The 14,502-nt window shown below is 41.1% G+C and overlaps 1 protein-coding gene across 1 annotated transcript; it reads left to right on the top strand.

Moving 5' to 3' along the window:
• The first annotated feature begins 6,312 nt into the window (after positions 1-6,312).
• LOC113360048 lies at positions 6,313-6,783 on the top strand. Its single transcript, XM_026603599.1, has one exon. It carries the CDS (start codon positions 6,313-6,315, stop codon positions 6,781-6,783), a length of 471 nt encoding a protein of 156 aa, XP_026459384.1.
• Positions 6,784-14,502: the final 7,719 nt, after the last annotated feature.

Genomic DNA, 14,502 nt, shown 5'->3' with positions numbered 1-14,502 from the left:
ATGTATACTCAGGATATAACCAAATAGGCATTGCAGAAGAAGATCAGGAGCATACCGCGTTCTTTACCCCACGAGTCTTGTATTGTTATACAAGGATGCCTTTTGTACTAAAGAATGCTGGGGAAACATACCAACGATTAGTGGACAAAATCTTTAAACCATGGATAGGAAAGATACTGGAGGTCTACGTGGACGACATGCTTGTCAAGAGCAAAGAAGCAAAAAAACCACTTGGCAGACCTAAGGGAAATATTCGAAGCAATGAGAAATTTCCACATGAAGGTGAACCCGGAGAAATGCACATTTGGAGTAACCTTAGGAAAATTCTTGGGATACTTGGTAACTAAGCGAGGAATTGAAGTAGACCCTGAAAGGGTCAAAGAAATAATGGATATGCCATCTCCACAAACTGTAAAAGGAGTACAAAAGCTTAATGGAATCTTACCTTCCATGGGAAGATTCATCGTAAGGTCGTCAGACAAATGCAAGGCATTTTTCGACATCCTAAGGAAAGGAAGCAGATTTTACTAGACAGAAAAATGCGAACAAGACTTGCACAAGATCAAAGAGTACTTAGCATCAGTACTTATCCCGCAGAAACCGGAGCCAGGTGAGATACTCATCTTATACTTGGCAGCAACAAACTACGATGTGAGTGCAGTATTGGTAAGAGACCAAGGTCAAGGAGAAAAACCCGTATATTATATCAGCAAGGCACTCAGTTCAGCGGAGCGTAATGTGTGGGTAAAATACCCGATGGCCATGTGTCAGCATCTTAAGGGATGAATACATGACGAGATGATAAGGTAGGAGCACCGAATCATCCCCCCAAAAGGAGTTTTGTCTCAGTCGAGGCAACTGCACCATCGCCACATGAATGATGCGTGTAAATAAAGGTCTAATATGCTCAGACGGTCAAGCCTAAAAAGCAAGACCGCATTTAATGAAGGATAAACATCTTTCCCTCCGTCATAAATACCTCACGCATGAAAGGAATGTTTTTGACATTTTCATGTGTCTCCAAAATTTACTGCAAAAGTCTTCCTGTACAAAACTGTCTAGTCTGAACTATAGCTTAGTAATTGCACGTGACCTGCAGACTTAGGGTCCCACTTTTCTAGAGAAGAGACAAATTAAGCATTATTTCATATGTTGCAGGGAAGGTAATGGTTACGAGACGATCCGCTCGTATGAGCCAAGGTGAAAATGGTGGAGCCCGAACAGAAGGACTCGACGATCTAGAGCCAGGAGAAGCTCTGGTCTCAGGCGAGGGACAACTCGATGACCAGTATCGGGAAGCTCTAACTGAAAATTCTAGCTTCGAAGGCGAGGGAAACCCCTTCGAGAAGAATGATGATATCCATCTTACTCAACCAGGAGGGTTGATCTGCTTGCCAAGGCAAGAAATAAGCTCTGAGGCCAAGAAGAGTAACCCCTCTGACCTCGCCAATGCTAATGATACAAATATGACCATCCTGAAAGCCCTAGTATCTCAGGACGAGAGAATGGTGAAACCCAGAGGGCGTAGACGGAGGATAAAACGAAAATCCAAGAAGAGGAGGATGCTCGCCACTATCGACGAGGTCCCAGAGGAGGAAAATACCTTTGAACAAACACAAGGTGACAAGCGCGACACCTCGAACGAGGTAGTAGCGAGTCATCTTCCTAGGTGGAGTCGAGATATACTTAACTGCGAGGATGGTCCATTCGAAAGGTCTCCAGACGTTAATCCCAAACAAAGGAGAGAAGGGAGTCAAACCGGCGAAACCCAGATCGACTGCGAGACCGAGAATCTCGCAGTCACTACCCCAAAAAATTGGAGAACTCGAGGTCAACTCGTCCCAGAACTCTGTCACATGGTGAACCACCAGAACGCGCTGACTCGGCGAAGGATCCGCAGGACGAGACCGTCGAGGGCGAGCCCCAAAAATACAACATGCAACCGACGATCCCACTAGCCGCAGGGGCATCCCCACATCGTATGTGAACTCCCTGCGAGGCACGGAACTTTAGTTGCAATACCATCTTACATTCGACGAATACCTCCCCAATACGAGAGGGGATCATCACAGGGCGAATACAAAAACATAAATTCCAAGGTGATGAAGTTCTTAGTATGACTAGAGAACCCCCACTAGAGGAGTGGATGAAACTTCCCATAAACTTTTCAGCCTCGGAGGCACCAGAAGGAGAATACAATCACAACGACCCTCTCGTGGTCACAATGGCCATCACACTCCCGGAACATGAGGGCGATGAAGCGAAAAGCAGAGCACTACCATGGGAAATGCCCAAAATCCTAATTGACGGTGGCAACTCTGTGGAGATATTGTTTTATGAAACATTCAAACAAATAGGCCTCGAAGATGAGTGTCTCATGCCCTCTGCTTACAACATATTTGGGTTTAACGGATCAACAACTCGCCCGAAGGGTGAAATAACATTAGATATTAGGGCAGGCAAGGTTGTCTCCCTAACTACCTTCTGTGTGGTGGATGTATTATCACCTTACACGGCCATTATGGGGCGACCCTGGATCCATGGGATCAAACGAGTAGCCTCAATGTATCATAGGAAGCTAAGATTCCCTACACCTGGCGGGGTGGCAGAAATCACTGGGGATCCCGAAGAAGCAAAGTATTGCTACGAAGTAGAAGTTCAATATGGAGAGAACAAAGTAAACTCCGCCAGAGCCAAAAAGAGGCGAGCTAAAATTACCAAACACCAGGCCGAAATCGACGCCTACATAGCCAGAACCAATGAAATCAGGCAATGAATCTGTAACAAATCAATATCTCCCCTCAAACTCACCCATGGGACCCATAAAAAACCTCTCCAATGTTGGAGATCTCAAGTCAAATTTTTCGGCCTCAGAGCCAACCAAGGAGGTGAACATTAGAACACCCGAAAAACCGGGTATGGTAAAAATAGGGACGCTCCTTAGCAAAGAGGAAGAAGAGAAAATGATACAAATCCTAAGGGAATATTCCGATGTCTTTGCGTGGCGTATGGAAGACATGCCAGGAATAGATCCCGAAGTATGTTGTCACCATTTAAAAATCGATCCCAAGCATAAGCCCATGCGGCAAAAAATGAGAAAGGTAGCACCAGAGTACCATGAAGATATCCAAAAGGAGCTAAAGAAAAGGGAAACAACATGAATGTCCCCCTTCGCCCTCATATACGACGCAAGGGAAATCATACCCACAGAGGAAATGATCCCCACAACGAAGACCAAGACATGGGAGAGGAACTTGACCTCGTACATGATACTCACCAAGCTAGACGACTTGGAGGAAAACAGAGAGATCGCTCTCCAAACAATAGAAAACTACCATAGAAGATTGGCTCGGGAATACAACAAACGTGTTCACCAGAGGCAATTTAGCCCAGGCGACAAAGTCTGGCGCGAGATCCCACCCTACCAGAACGAGTCAGGCAAATTTGCACCCGTATGGGAAGGCCCTCTAACAGTCCTAGCTAAGGCAGGAGATGGAGCATATAGATTGCTCAAATCCAATGGCGTAGAACTTGAGCACCCATGGAACATCAAATACTCAAAAGCTTACCACGCTTAGCGGGATCATTCAAAGATCCTAGAATGGGGCATGCTCCCTACTTGTACACAGGTCTCAGAACCTTTCTAGAATGTACTAAGAGTTTAGTAAACTCTCTTTTTGCAAAAGTAGTAAAATTGCTCCTTTTGTCTTAAAATTTTGTCTTTTTATCTGTTTTTTTCTTTTATCGTTCTTATTTTCCACATTTTGTCTTTTTATCTGCATTTTTCTTTCTCAGTTTTTTCTATTATTCCATCCCATAATTGCATTCTACTAAAGCCCATACACCACTATGGCACGGTGCTAGCCACACCTTCCATTCTCTCAAGAATGATGCAGGTACTCTATCTAAGCTACCCGACACGGACACAGACCTACGGTAATTCCATCATAATCAAAAAATCGAGATGATATCCTCTACATGAGGAGATATCCAGAACCGAGATATTTACCCTTGGCTGGGGCAAGTATCACTCGGCCGAGGTATCACCCTCCAAGTCATCAGGGAAAAGCACAACCCAAAGCAAAGGGAAAAAGAAAAATACAATAGTTTCGAGAGAGAGAAGGAAAAAATCCTATGTATAAACATCCAATATTGTAAGCGATGCCTTATCCAAACAGGAACTGATCACTCCTTGGCTCTAACACCCATAATTGGACTTATATTATATATGGAAAATCCTCAGAGCCATACGTATATACAACAATCAAACAAACACTCTCCCCACGAAGGACGAGGAGGAAAAAAACCAACACGCATAAGGAACTAATCCTGAAAAAATCTAAAGAAAGATGGAGGAGAAAGGAGCTCATACCCTCAATAACAAAAAGGACCCTTGTTAAATAGAAGCGAAAACCCTTGAAAAACCAACTAAGTATCTCCAAACTCAAGAAGGTCAAATGCGCGACAAGCTAGACGATAAGGATCATGGAGGAAAAGTACAAAAGAAGAGATTTTCTGCCCCCAGAAAGTCTAAGATAACCGACAGAAAACCTAAAAAGGGGCTAACAAGAGCACACATGGCTGAAAAGGTGGGGCAGTTTACATAGTTTTCTTCCCATCATGCCCTCGGCAAGTTGCAAAGAAAATGAGCAAAATGTGTGGGTAAAGTACCCGATGGCCACGTGTCAGAATCTTAAGGGACGAATACATGACGAGATGATAGGAGCACCGAATCATCCCCCAAAAAGGAGTTTTGTCTCAGTCGAGGCAACTGCACTAGCGCCACATGAATGACGCGTGTAGATAAAGGTCTAATCTTCTCAGACGGTCAAGCCTAAAAAGCAAGACCGCATTTAATGAAGGATAAGAACAAGACGTGGGTAGTTCTGTATCGTGATGGAAGACTCGGCGACTCATATTGCGACCCAGAGGCGATAGAGCACCAAGTTCTCCACAGAAGGCCAGAAAGACCCAAGGGAGAGCGAGATAACTCGGAGGGAGAACCTAGAAAACCACCACGAGGGACAGTATGTAAGCTATCCCAAGAAAACCAGAACGAGGAAGGACAACTCATCAAGCTCGGACGGCCACGCCTCCACGAGTCTAGTTAGTTTATAAATACCAGTCCATGTACAAGGAGATGGACAACTTATGTAATGTTAGATGGTCTTTCTACAGAGAGTTCCTGAGAGAGATCTAGAGAGAGACAAAGTGAGAAATCTAGAAGAGATCTGTAACACTTTCAAGGGTAAGACCTTATAATCAATAAGAAAACATCTTCTTCTCCGTGGACATAGGTCTTCATGGCCGAACCACGTTATATGATTGTGTTAATCTTTAGATTTCATGTTATTTACATCTTGTTCTTCTTTGATCTTGTATGTTTAAGTAGTCTTTAGTATTTAATTTCACTTGGGTGTAGTAGTCAGAAAATATGCAACTACACGTAACTATACCAAGGTGGAGCAGCTCATGTATGCCTTAGTAGTGGAAACACAAAAACTAAGGATATATTTCGATGCACATACCATCCGAGTCTTCGCAAAGGCTCAAATAAGTCAAATCCTGGACAACACGGAGAAAATCGGAAGAGTAGCAAAATGAAGTGCCATGATCAAACAGTTTCACATAATCTTCGAAACAAGGAAGGATGATAAATCACAAATCTTAGCAGATTTCCTGGCGGATCTACCTCTCAACGACGAAGCAGAAGTGGACGACATCCCAGGAATGGAGGAAGACAAGCCAGAACCAGAAGACATCTTGGAGCCACAAAATTTATGAAAATGGGAAATATTCGTAGATGGCTCATCCAATGGAGAATGCGCGGATATAAGGATTGTGATAACAACCCCTACTGGAGATTGACTCATTTATGTATTCAGATTAGGATTCGAACAATACACTAAAAACATCACGGAGTATGAGGCGGTCATACATGGTCTACGCTTGGTACATGAGTTAGGCTTATCTGATGTTCGTTTGACTAGTGACTCACAGCTTGTCATTAGGCAAATTGAACTCAAATACCAAACCATAGATCCCACATTGTCCTCATACTTAAAACTGGCACAGGAGCATGCGTCAAAGGTCGACAGAATCACATTCAGACATTTATGTCGAAAGGAAAACAGACATGCAGATGCCTTAGCATTCATATCATCAATGCTGAGGGACACAAGTACTACCTCCGTGCAAATTGGGAGAATATATGAACATTCGATAGAAGGACCAATCTCAGGAATTGAAAAAGCCTTGGCCGTCCAAACTAGGGCCATGAGAGAAACGTAAAAGGAAAAAGAAGACGAAGGGATGGAAGATTCAGGTCACGAAGCCGACGAATCCGAAAAAGACCAGACCATGTCAGAAGGGAGAGATGAAGATGAAGAGGAAGAAGATTGGAGAATCCCGATCCGCCAGTATCTTGACAAAGGTACCTTACCAGCAGATGTCAAGGAATCTCGAAAACTGGAGCCAAAAGCAGCAATGTACAGCCTGCGTAATGGAATCCTATACAAAAGGTCATTTCTTGGACCTTTGATGCGATGTCTATCACAAACCGAAGGAAGAAGAATACTACATGATATACATAGCGGAGAGGCAGGAAATCATAGAGGAAGAAGGTCCTTAGCTAAGACGCAAGGATATTACTGTCTGAGTATGTACGAAGATGCAAAGAACATAGCTGAGCGCTGCGAAATATGTCAACGCTTTGCCAAGAAGATTAGAACACCAACAACGGAGCTCAACTCAGTTATCATCCCTTGGCAATTTGTCAAATGAGGGGTTGATATTGTTGGACCCTTGATAGATGGAACATCGAAAAGAAAATATCTTATTGTGGCTACGGATTACTTCACCAAGTGGGTGTAAGCAAGGGATTTGGCAAGAATTAGAGACACAGATGTCTTTAAGTTCTTGTTTGAGCAAATTATTTGCAGGTTCGGGATACCAGCCGCCATAGTCTCTGACAATGGCAAACGGTTAGAAGGAAAGCACATAGATATGTTGTTCAACACTTTCAACATTCAGGAGAACAAGTCCACTTCAGTATACCCTAAGAGCAATGGGAAAGCGGAGACAACTAACAAAACGATAGCGATGAACCTAAAGAAGAAGTTGGGGGCATATAAGAGAAGATGGTGTGAACAATTGCACAATGTCTTATGGGCATACCGAACTACAAGAAGTGCGGATACGGGAGAAACTCCATTCTTGCTAACCTACGGAGCCGAAGATGCCCTCGAACTAGATGACTCCAGTCTTATGGTATTATTAATTTGTCTTTTGGTAATATGACTATTGACCTGAACATTTTTAATATTAGTAAGCTACCCTATGAACTAGATGACTCGAATATAGAAGAGGTGAACATGATAGGAACATTAGTCGAGGAGTCATTACCAAACACTTTGTTAGAAGATCCATTAGAGAAATTCCTAGATCACTTTGGGATTGATTTTGATGATGATAAGGTGATTAATGAGGTGAATGCTTTGTTAGATTCAACCCCTTTGTTAGATACTAGTAATGGATGGAAACCTAAGTTCGAACCACTACCAGTTTCTAAGTCTACCCTAGTTCCTTCTTTAGAAGAGCCTCCTAAGTTGGACCTAAAACCATTGCAAGATACCCTGAAGTATGTGTTTTTAGGCCCGTCTGAGACTTTACCTGTGCTTGTTTCTTCCGACTTGGATAGAGATCAGGAAAGTTGGCTAGTAACCGTCCTTCAAAACAACAAGGTAGCTTTAGGGTGTACCATAACAGACATTAAGGGTATAAGTCCTACTGTTTGTGTGCATCAGATCTATTTAGAGGAAGACACCAAACCTTCTAGGGAGATGCAACGTCGACTAAACCCCAATATGAAAGAAGTAGTTCAAACTGAGGTTCTTAAGCTATTAGATGCATGAATTATATACCCTATTTCAGACAGTAAATGGGTCATCCCCGTTCAGGTTGTTCCCAAGAAATCTGGTATTACTGTAGTCCAGAATGATAACAATGAGTTAATCCCGACCCGAGTGACGATGGGTTGGCGTGTTTGTATTGACTATAGGAAATTGAACAAGGTCACTAGGAAGGACCACTTTCCCCTTCCCTTCATCGACCAGATGCTAGAGAGATTAGCTGGACATAGTCACTACTGCTTTTTAGATGGCTACTCTGGATATAATCAGATCGTTATTGCCCCAGAAGACCAGGAGAAAACCACTTTTACCTGTCCCTTTGGTACCTTTGCGTATAGACGCATGCCTTTAGGGATATGTAATGCCCCGACGACTTTTCAGCGTTGCATGATGAGCATATTTTCTGACATGGTAGAACGGTTCTTAGAGGTCTTTATGGATGATTTTTCAGTGTTTGGTTCGTCTTTCGATGAGTGCTTGCATCATTTGTCATTAGTTTTGACTAGGTGTAAGGAAAAGAATTTAGTGCTTAATTGGGAGAAATGTCACTTTATGGTTCGTTCAGGAATTTTTCTAGAGCATATTGTATCTTCAAAGGGTATAGAGGTAGATAGAGCCAAAGTTGACCTTATTAAAACTTTACCGGTCCCAAAAACCGTAAGAGATATTAGGTCATTCTTAGGGCATGCAGGTTTTTATCGTCGTTTCATTAAGGATTTTAGCTTGATGTCTAGACCTCTTTGCAATTTGCTTTCAAAAGATGTTAAGTTTGTCTTTGATGATGCTTGTTTAGAGGCTTTTGAGAAGCTTAAGTCATTACTCACTACCGCCCCCATAGTCCAGGCACCCAACTGGAACTTACCCTTTAAGATCATGTGTGATGCTTCAGATTATGCTATTGGTGTTGTGCTAGGTCAGCGAGAAAATAAGTTACTTCATGTGATTTACGATGCTAGCAAAACTCTTAATGATGCCCAATTGAACTATACCACTACCGAGAAGGAACTATTAGCCATTGTGTTTTCCTTAGACAAGTTTAGACCCTATCTCTTAGGTTCTAAGATCATCATATATACTGATCATGCTGCTTTAAAATATCTTTTGTCTAAGAAGGATACTAAACCTAGATTGATTAGGTGGATTCTGTTGTTGCAAGAGTTTTCTCCAGACATTAGAGACAAAAAGGGTGCCGAAAATGTTGTAGTAGATCACTTTTCTAGGCTAGTTGTTAGTTCCCCAGATGATTCCCTTCCTATAAGGGATAGCTTTCCTGATGAACAATTGTTCTTTGTTACCCAATTACCTTGGTATGCGAATATAGTGAACTATCTTGTTACTGGTCGAATGCCACAACATTGGGGTAAACAAGATCGTTCTATATTTTTAGATGAGGTTAAGCACTTCTTTTGGGATGATCCTTATTTGTTTAAGTATTGTCCAGACCAGATTATTAGGAGATGTATACCTGAGAGTGACCAGTCCAGTATTATTTCCTTTTGTCATGATCATGCTTGTGGGGGTCACTTTAGTGCTAAGAAAACTGCTGCTAAGATATTGCAGTGTGGATTCTATTGGCCTTCATTGTTTAAAGACTCCCACAGTTACTGCGTTACTTGTGAACGATGCCAGAAATTAGGAACCATTTCCCGTAGGAATATGATGCCCTTGAACCCTATTTTAATTGTTGAGGTCTTTGATGTGTGGGGTATTGACTTTATGGGTCCATTTCCTAATTATTTTGGTAACCTATACATCCTTGTCGCCGTAGACTATGTCTCTAAGTGGATTGAGGCGGTTGCGTGTAAAACCAATGACCATAGGGTTGTGATTGAGTTCTTGAAAAATAATATACTTACACGTTTTGGTACACCACGAGCTATAATTAGTGATGGAGGGTCGCACTTTTGTAATGGGCTTTTTAAGCTTCTGATGAAGAAATATGGTATTACACATAAGATAGCTACCCCGTATCATCCACAGACTAGTGGTCAGGTAGAGGTTTCCAATAGGGAGATAAAACGTATATTAGAGAAAACAGTTAATCCTAATCGGAAAGACTGGTCGTCTAGGCTTACTGATGCCTTATGGGCTTACCGTACTGCGTTGAAGATCCCCATTGGAATGTCGCCTTATCGGCTTTTTTATGGAAAGGCATGTCACTTAACTGTTGAGTTAGAACATACAGCTTATTGGGCTGTTAAGCAGATAAATTTTTCACTTGACGAGGCAGGAGCCCATAGGAAACTCCAGCTCAATGAGTTGGAAGAGATTCGTATAGATGCTTACGATAGTGCGAAGGAGTATAAGAACAAAATGAAACTTGTGCATGATAGAAACATTTTACGAAAGTCATTTCTCCAGGTCAAAAAGTTCTTCTGTATGATACCCGCTTGCATCTTTTCCCTGGGAAGTTACGTTCTCGGTGGACGGGTCCTTTTATTGTTCGCACTGTTTTTCCTCATGGAGTTGTTGAGATCGAGACACCGGATGGTAGTAGTTCTTCTAAGGTTAACGGCCAGAGATTGAAACCCTTTTTAGAGCCCTTTCCTACAAGTGATGTTGAGGAGGTCCCTCTGGAGGACCCTGTTTACCCTTGATTGACCATCGAGGCAATTGTATGTTGTATATTAGTTTTTGATTTTCTTCACCCAGGTACTATCTTTCCAACTTCTCCTCGTGTTATTTTACTTTTGGTACTGCTCTTTAATTAGAAACATTGAGGACAATGTTAGATTTAAGTTTGGGGGTGGGGAAGAAACTTTTTGTTAGCTTTTAGTTGCAATAAATAAACTCCAGAGCCTAGAAATTTATGCGTATTCAGGATGGCACTAACTAATTTAAGTGGATGGAAGCATCTTGATTGTAGGAGTTGAGGAACCAATCTGATTAGATGGAAACATCTATAGAGTCTATTCATAAAAGCACAGAGCTCAGGTGTTAGAAATAACATGATAGTTGCACCATATCTCATTGAGTCCTTTTCATTTTTTATTTTTTTTTTCATTTTAAACTATGTTTCTCTAAGTTATTAGGTGGGGCACACGATTCAAGTTGTTACCACTGCTAGGGTGAATTAGAGTGACTGAGTTACTTAAAAAAAATGGTTATTGTTCTGTGTAGTCAACTGCTGGTTCCCTTGTATTTTCCAGTTTGTTGATCTAGATTTAAGTTATTGACCACTGGTTCCCTTGTATATGCCAGTTGTGTTGATATTAGTCAGACCTGTATCTCAGTCCATTAGGATAGGTTCATTCTGGCAGTGGCCTTCAGACAGATATGTGAAACATCGATCATTTGGTTAACATCAAAACCATCTACATTTTTCTATTTCCATCTCTTTTTTCTATCCATATGATTAGTTTGACTCCGAATATGATGTCCATAGTGCAACTATCTGAGTAGAGCTCTGTCACTTTATATGAATTTTAGTATGCTTGAGTGTAAACTCGTGCACAACAATTGGAATTTTGCATCAGGGTACTTCCTCCTGTAGTCAGTGATTGTAAGCCAACCAAGGAGATTCTTTAGTGCCTTCCAAGGTTCGACATAGATAGCTAGGGTCTGGAGTAATGGTTTTGTGGGTACACCTCTGGTAAAGCCTCCCGAGATTAACTCGGTTTTATTTTTTATTTTTGCTCGAGGACTAGCAAATAATAAGTTTGGGGGTATTTGATAGACGCATTTATCTAATTTGTCATCAATGTTTCGTATTGTCAGTACTTGTTTTCGTCCTAATTATGGTGTTTTGTGTGTTTGTAGGTATTTTTAAAAAATAATTATTGTTGGAAAATTCGGCTCGAAAAGTTGCACGGAGCACCCCCAGGTCACCCCCAAGGCAGCTGCTATTCGCACCCCAGTTCTGGTTAGGGGGGAGGACATCTTCTTCCCAAATTCAAAAACCAAAAATTGGCGGGAAAAAAATACTATCAACTGGCAGATGTTTTGTTGGAATTTTTGAACGTGTTCTAGGGCGATTCAATGGCTGATTTTTGGTAGGAAGTTGTGATATGTCCTAGCAAACACGTTTTGGGCTTTTGGTTCGATCAAATTTGTCCAGAATTAGATGGATAATTCACGGAATGCAAAACAGGGAAACACGGGTTGGACACGGGATTGGAGAAGATTTGAGCGTGTTCTGCTCATGCATGAGGGCTCTAGAAACATTGTGGGTCGCGTGTAAACATTTCTAGAGTGACCAGGATGGAAATCTACGCATGAGAAGCTAAATCAGGGAAGAAAATATTCCCAGAATATTTTTTCATCAAACCGAGTTAAGAGAGAATTATCTCGAGTTATAGAGAGACTTCTTGATCATGTGGAGTATATATAGAGTGCTGGGGACTCATAGAAGAGGAGAGAGAGAATTGGGAGAGGTTTAGAGCACTACAGAGCAAGAAAATTGAAGTTGCAGAGATTCTGGTTCTGCTGCTGCTGCTGCTCGAGGAGGAAGAAGAAGAGGAAGAACAGACTACCAAAGGCAGTCGTTTACCAACAAAGACAACGACTGTCGTGTGTGGGTCATAGTTTTCCAACGACAACAACACTTTATCTCTATCGTTGATTCTGGACGCCTTCTGTGGGTCGCAGAATCCTGTTTTATATCATTTTCTTGTCTTTCTCTTCATTTTAAAACACTTTTGAGCATCAATGAAATATTTTGAGAGTTTTTTCATCATGAGTAGCTAAAACCAATCCCAGGGGTGACAGAGGAAGCCATTCTCACAATAATTATGTGGTAATCTCTATTTTTTTATGCAATATTTTTATGTGATATATTGCATTGATAAAAATGAATTAAATGATTTTATTAATCAACTGTGTTTTCCCTTGATAATGCATGCTTAGTTTTAGACTCTTGATGCATTATACTTGTGATTAACATTTGATATTTTGGAAATCTACTTTTGGCAATATTATGAATCAAACCAATTATTTAAATTGCATAGTAAAAAAAATATTAGATCATATAAGTATTGTTGAATGGTGGAATCTTAAACCCCTATTTGTCCATAAAATTTCACATCACATTGCTATTTAATTTTGCTACATTCTTAAGTTTTAAAAAAAAATCTAAAAATTTTATTTCCTTCACAAATCTGAAAAGAACCCGTTTTTACCACTATCAGTACAACCATTTGAAAATACATCAACATTTTGGCGCCGCCGACGCGGATTTGTGCTTAGGTAGAATTTTTAGGTTTTTATTATTTTTTATTATTTTCATTTGTTCCTCTTTACGTTTCTTTGTTTGTGTCTTTGATTTGCAGGTTTGAAGATTGGACACTAAGGACTTGGAACAAAGCTCAAAGCTAAAAGAAAAGAAAAAAAGGAAGACAAATAATTTTTTAGGATTTAGTTTTATTATTATTTTTTTTAATTTTTTTTAGAATTGTATTAAGAAATTTTTGTAATATTTTTGCACTTTACTTTGGACTTTGGACAATTTTTTTTTAAACCCTACGGAAGGGTACCCTTAAATACAAACTGTTTGCAGGGAAGGACGACGATTACAATATCGTCTCGGCCCCTTGGGTTCGTACACGACATAGGAGTCGTGGCCCGAGTCGACTTCAACGGTTCTTCGCCCGTCTGGTACGGGAGGTAAGTCTTTCGAAACACCCGCGAATCTCCTGCAAGCGGGTTTACTGTATGCCTTAAGGTGATTATATGTTGAGGACTGAACCAGGTGATTTAAATTCCTAGTAAAGGGAAAGGACTGTCCTTACAAGATAAGGGTTCGGATTTCATCACCGTTCTCTTCTTGCCCGCCTTAGGAAAACGAAACCAAACGCGAACCTAAGCCTAAAATTTTGAATAGAACGAGACCTATAGGGTAACGAGCTTAATAGGACAGTCATTCGAAAAATATTGGTTACTCTTTTGAGCATACTTCGAAGTTCAGGATGGTTTCTGTGAGTTGAATGTGTGACTGCGCCGCCTTGAATACCGGTGAGGCCTTGGGTATCAAAGCTCCACTGAGCTTCCCTCGCCTCTATTCAACTCACTTTTGACTCGTACTGATTCCAGAGAATTTGCTCAGATTGTAACGAATTCCTTTTCGAAGGATTAGAAGTTGGTCTAGAAACAATCTAAGTGGAGCCATCATGCTTTTTGTTTGCTAGAAATTTTTAGGTTTGATTTGGTGGAGTCGGCCTGCTGTGTGTTTGCTTAGAACCTCCCTTCCTTAGGATTTTTTTTTGTGTATGCCAAGAGCGCTCGATTCCTTTACAGAGCGTGCTTGGAAAAGAGATAATTTTGGCGGTTTGATTAGTGACGATCCTAAAAGATCTTCTTGTGGAAGCGGGGAGCTCGAAGACTCTTCTTTTGAGAGCCCCGTTTTTGGAAACTTCAGTTTTGAGAACCTATCTCTTCGTGAGGAAAGTACCCCTAGTACTTCTGCTGTGCCACTGATGGCAACTTTGAAAGATTACATGTTCCCAACTAGGTCAAACCGAGCTTCGTGCATTAAATTTCCAGCCACTACGGATAATTTCGAGATAAAACCTAGTATTCTTCAGATGATCCCTATATACTTAGGAAAGGATGATGAGAACCTTTATTTTCATATTAGAGACTTTGAGTAAATTTGTGG

This window comes from Papaver somniferum, chromosome 3 (assembly GCF_003573695.1).
Source record: "Papaver somniferum cultivar HN1 chromosome 3, ASM357369v1, whole genome shotgun sequence".
Classification (NCBI taxonomy): Eukaryota; Viridiplantae; Streptophyta; class Magnoliopsida; order Ranunculales; family Papaveraceae; genus Papaver; species Papaver somniferum.
Note: the sequence above shows the minus strand (reverse complement) of the source record. Positions and strands in the feature narration are given on the sequence as shown.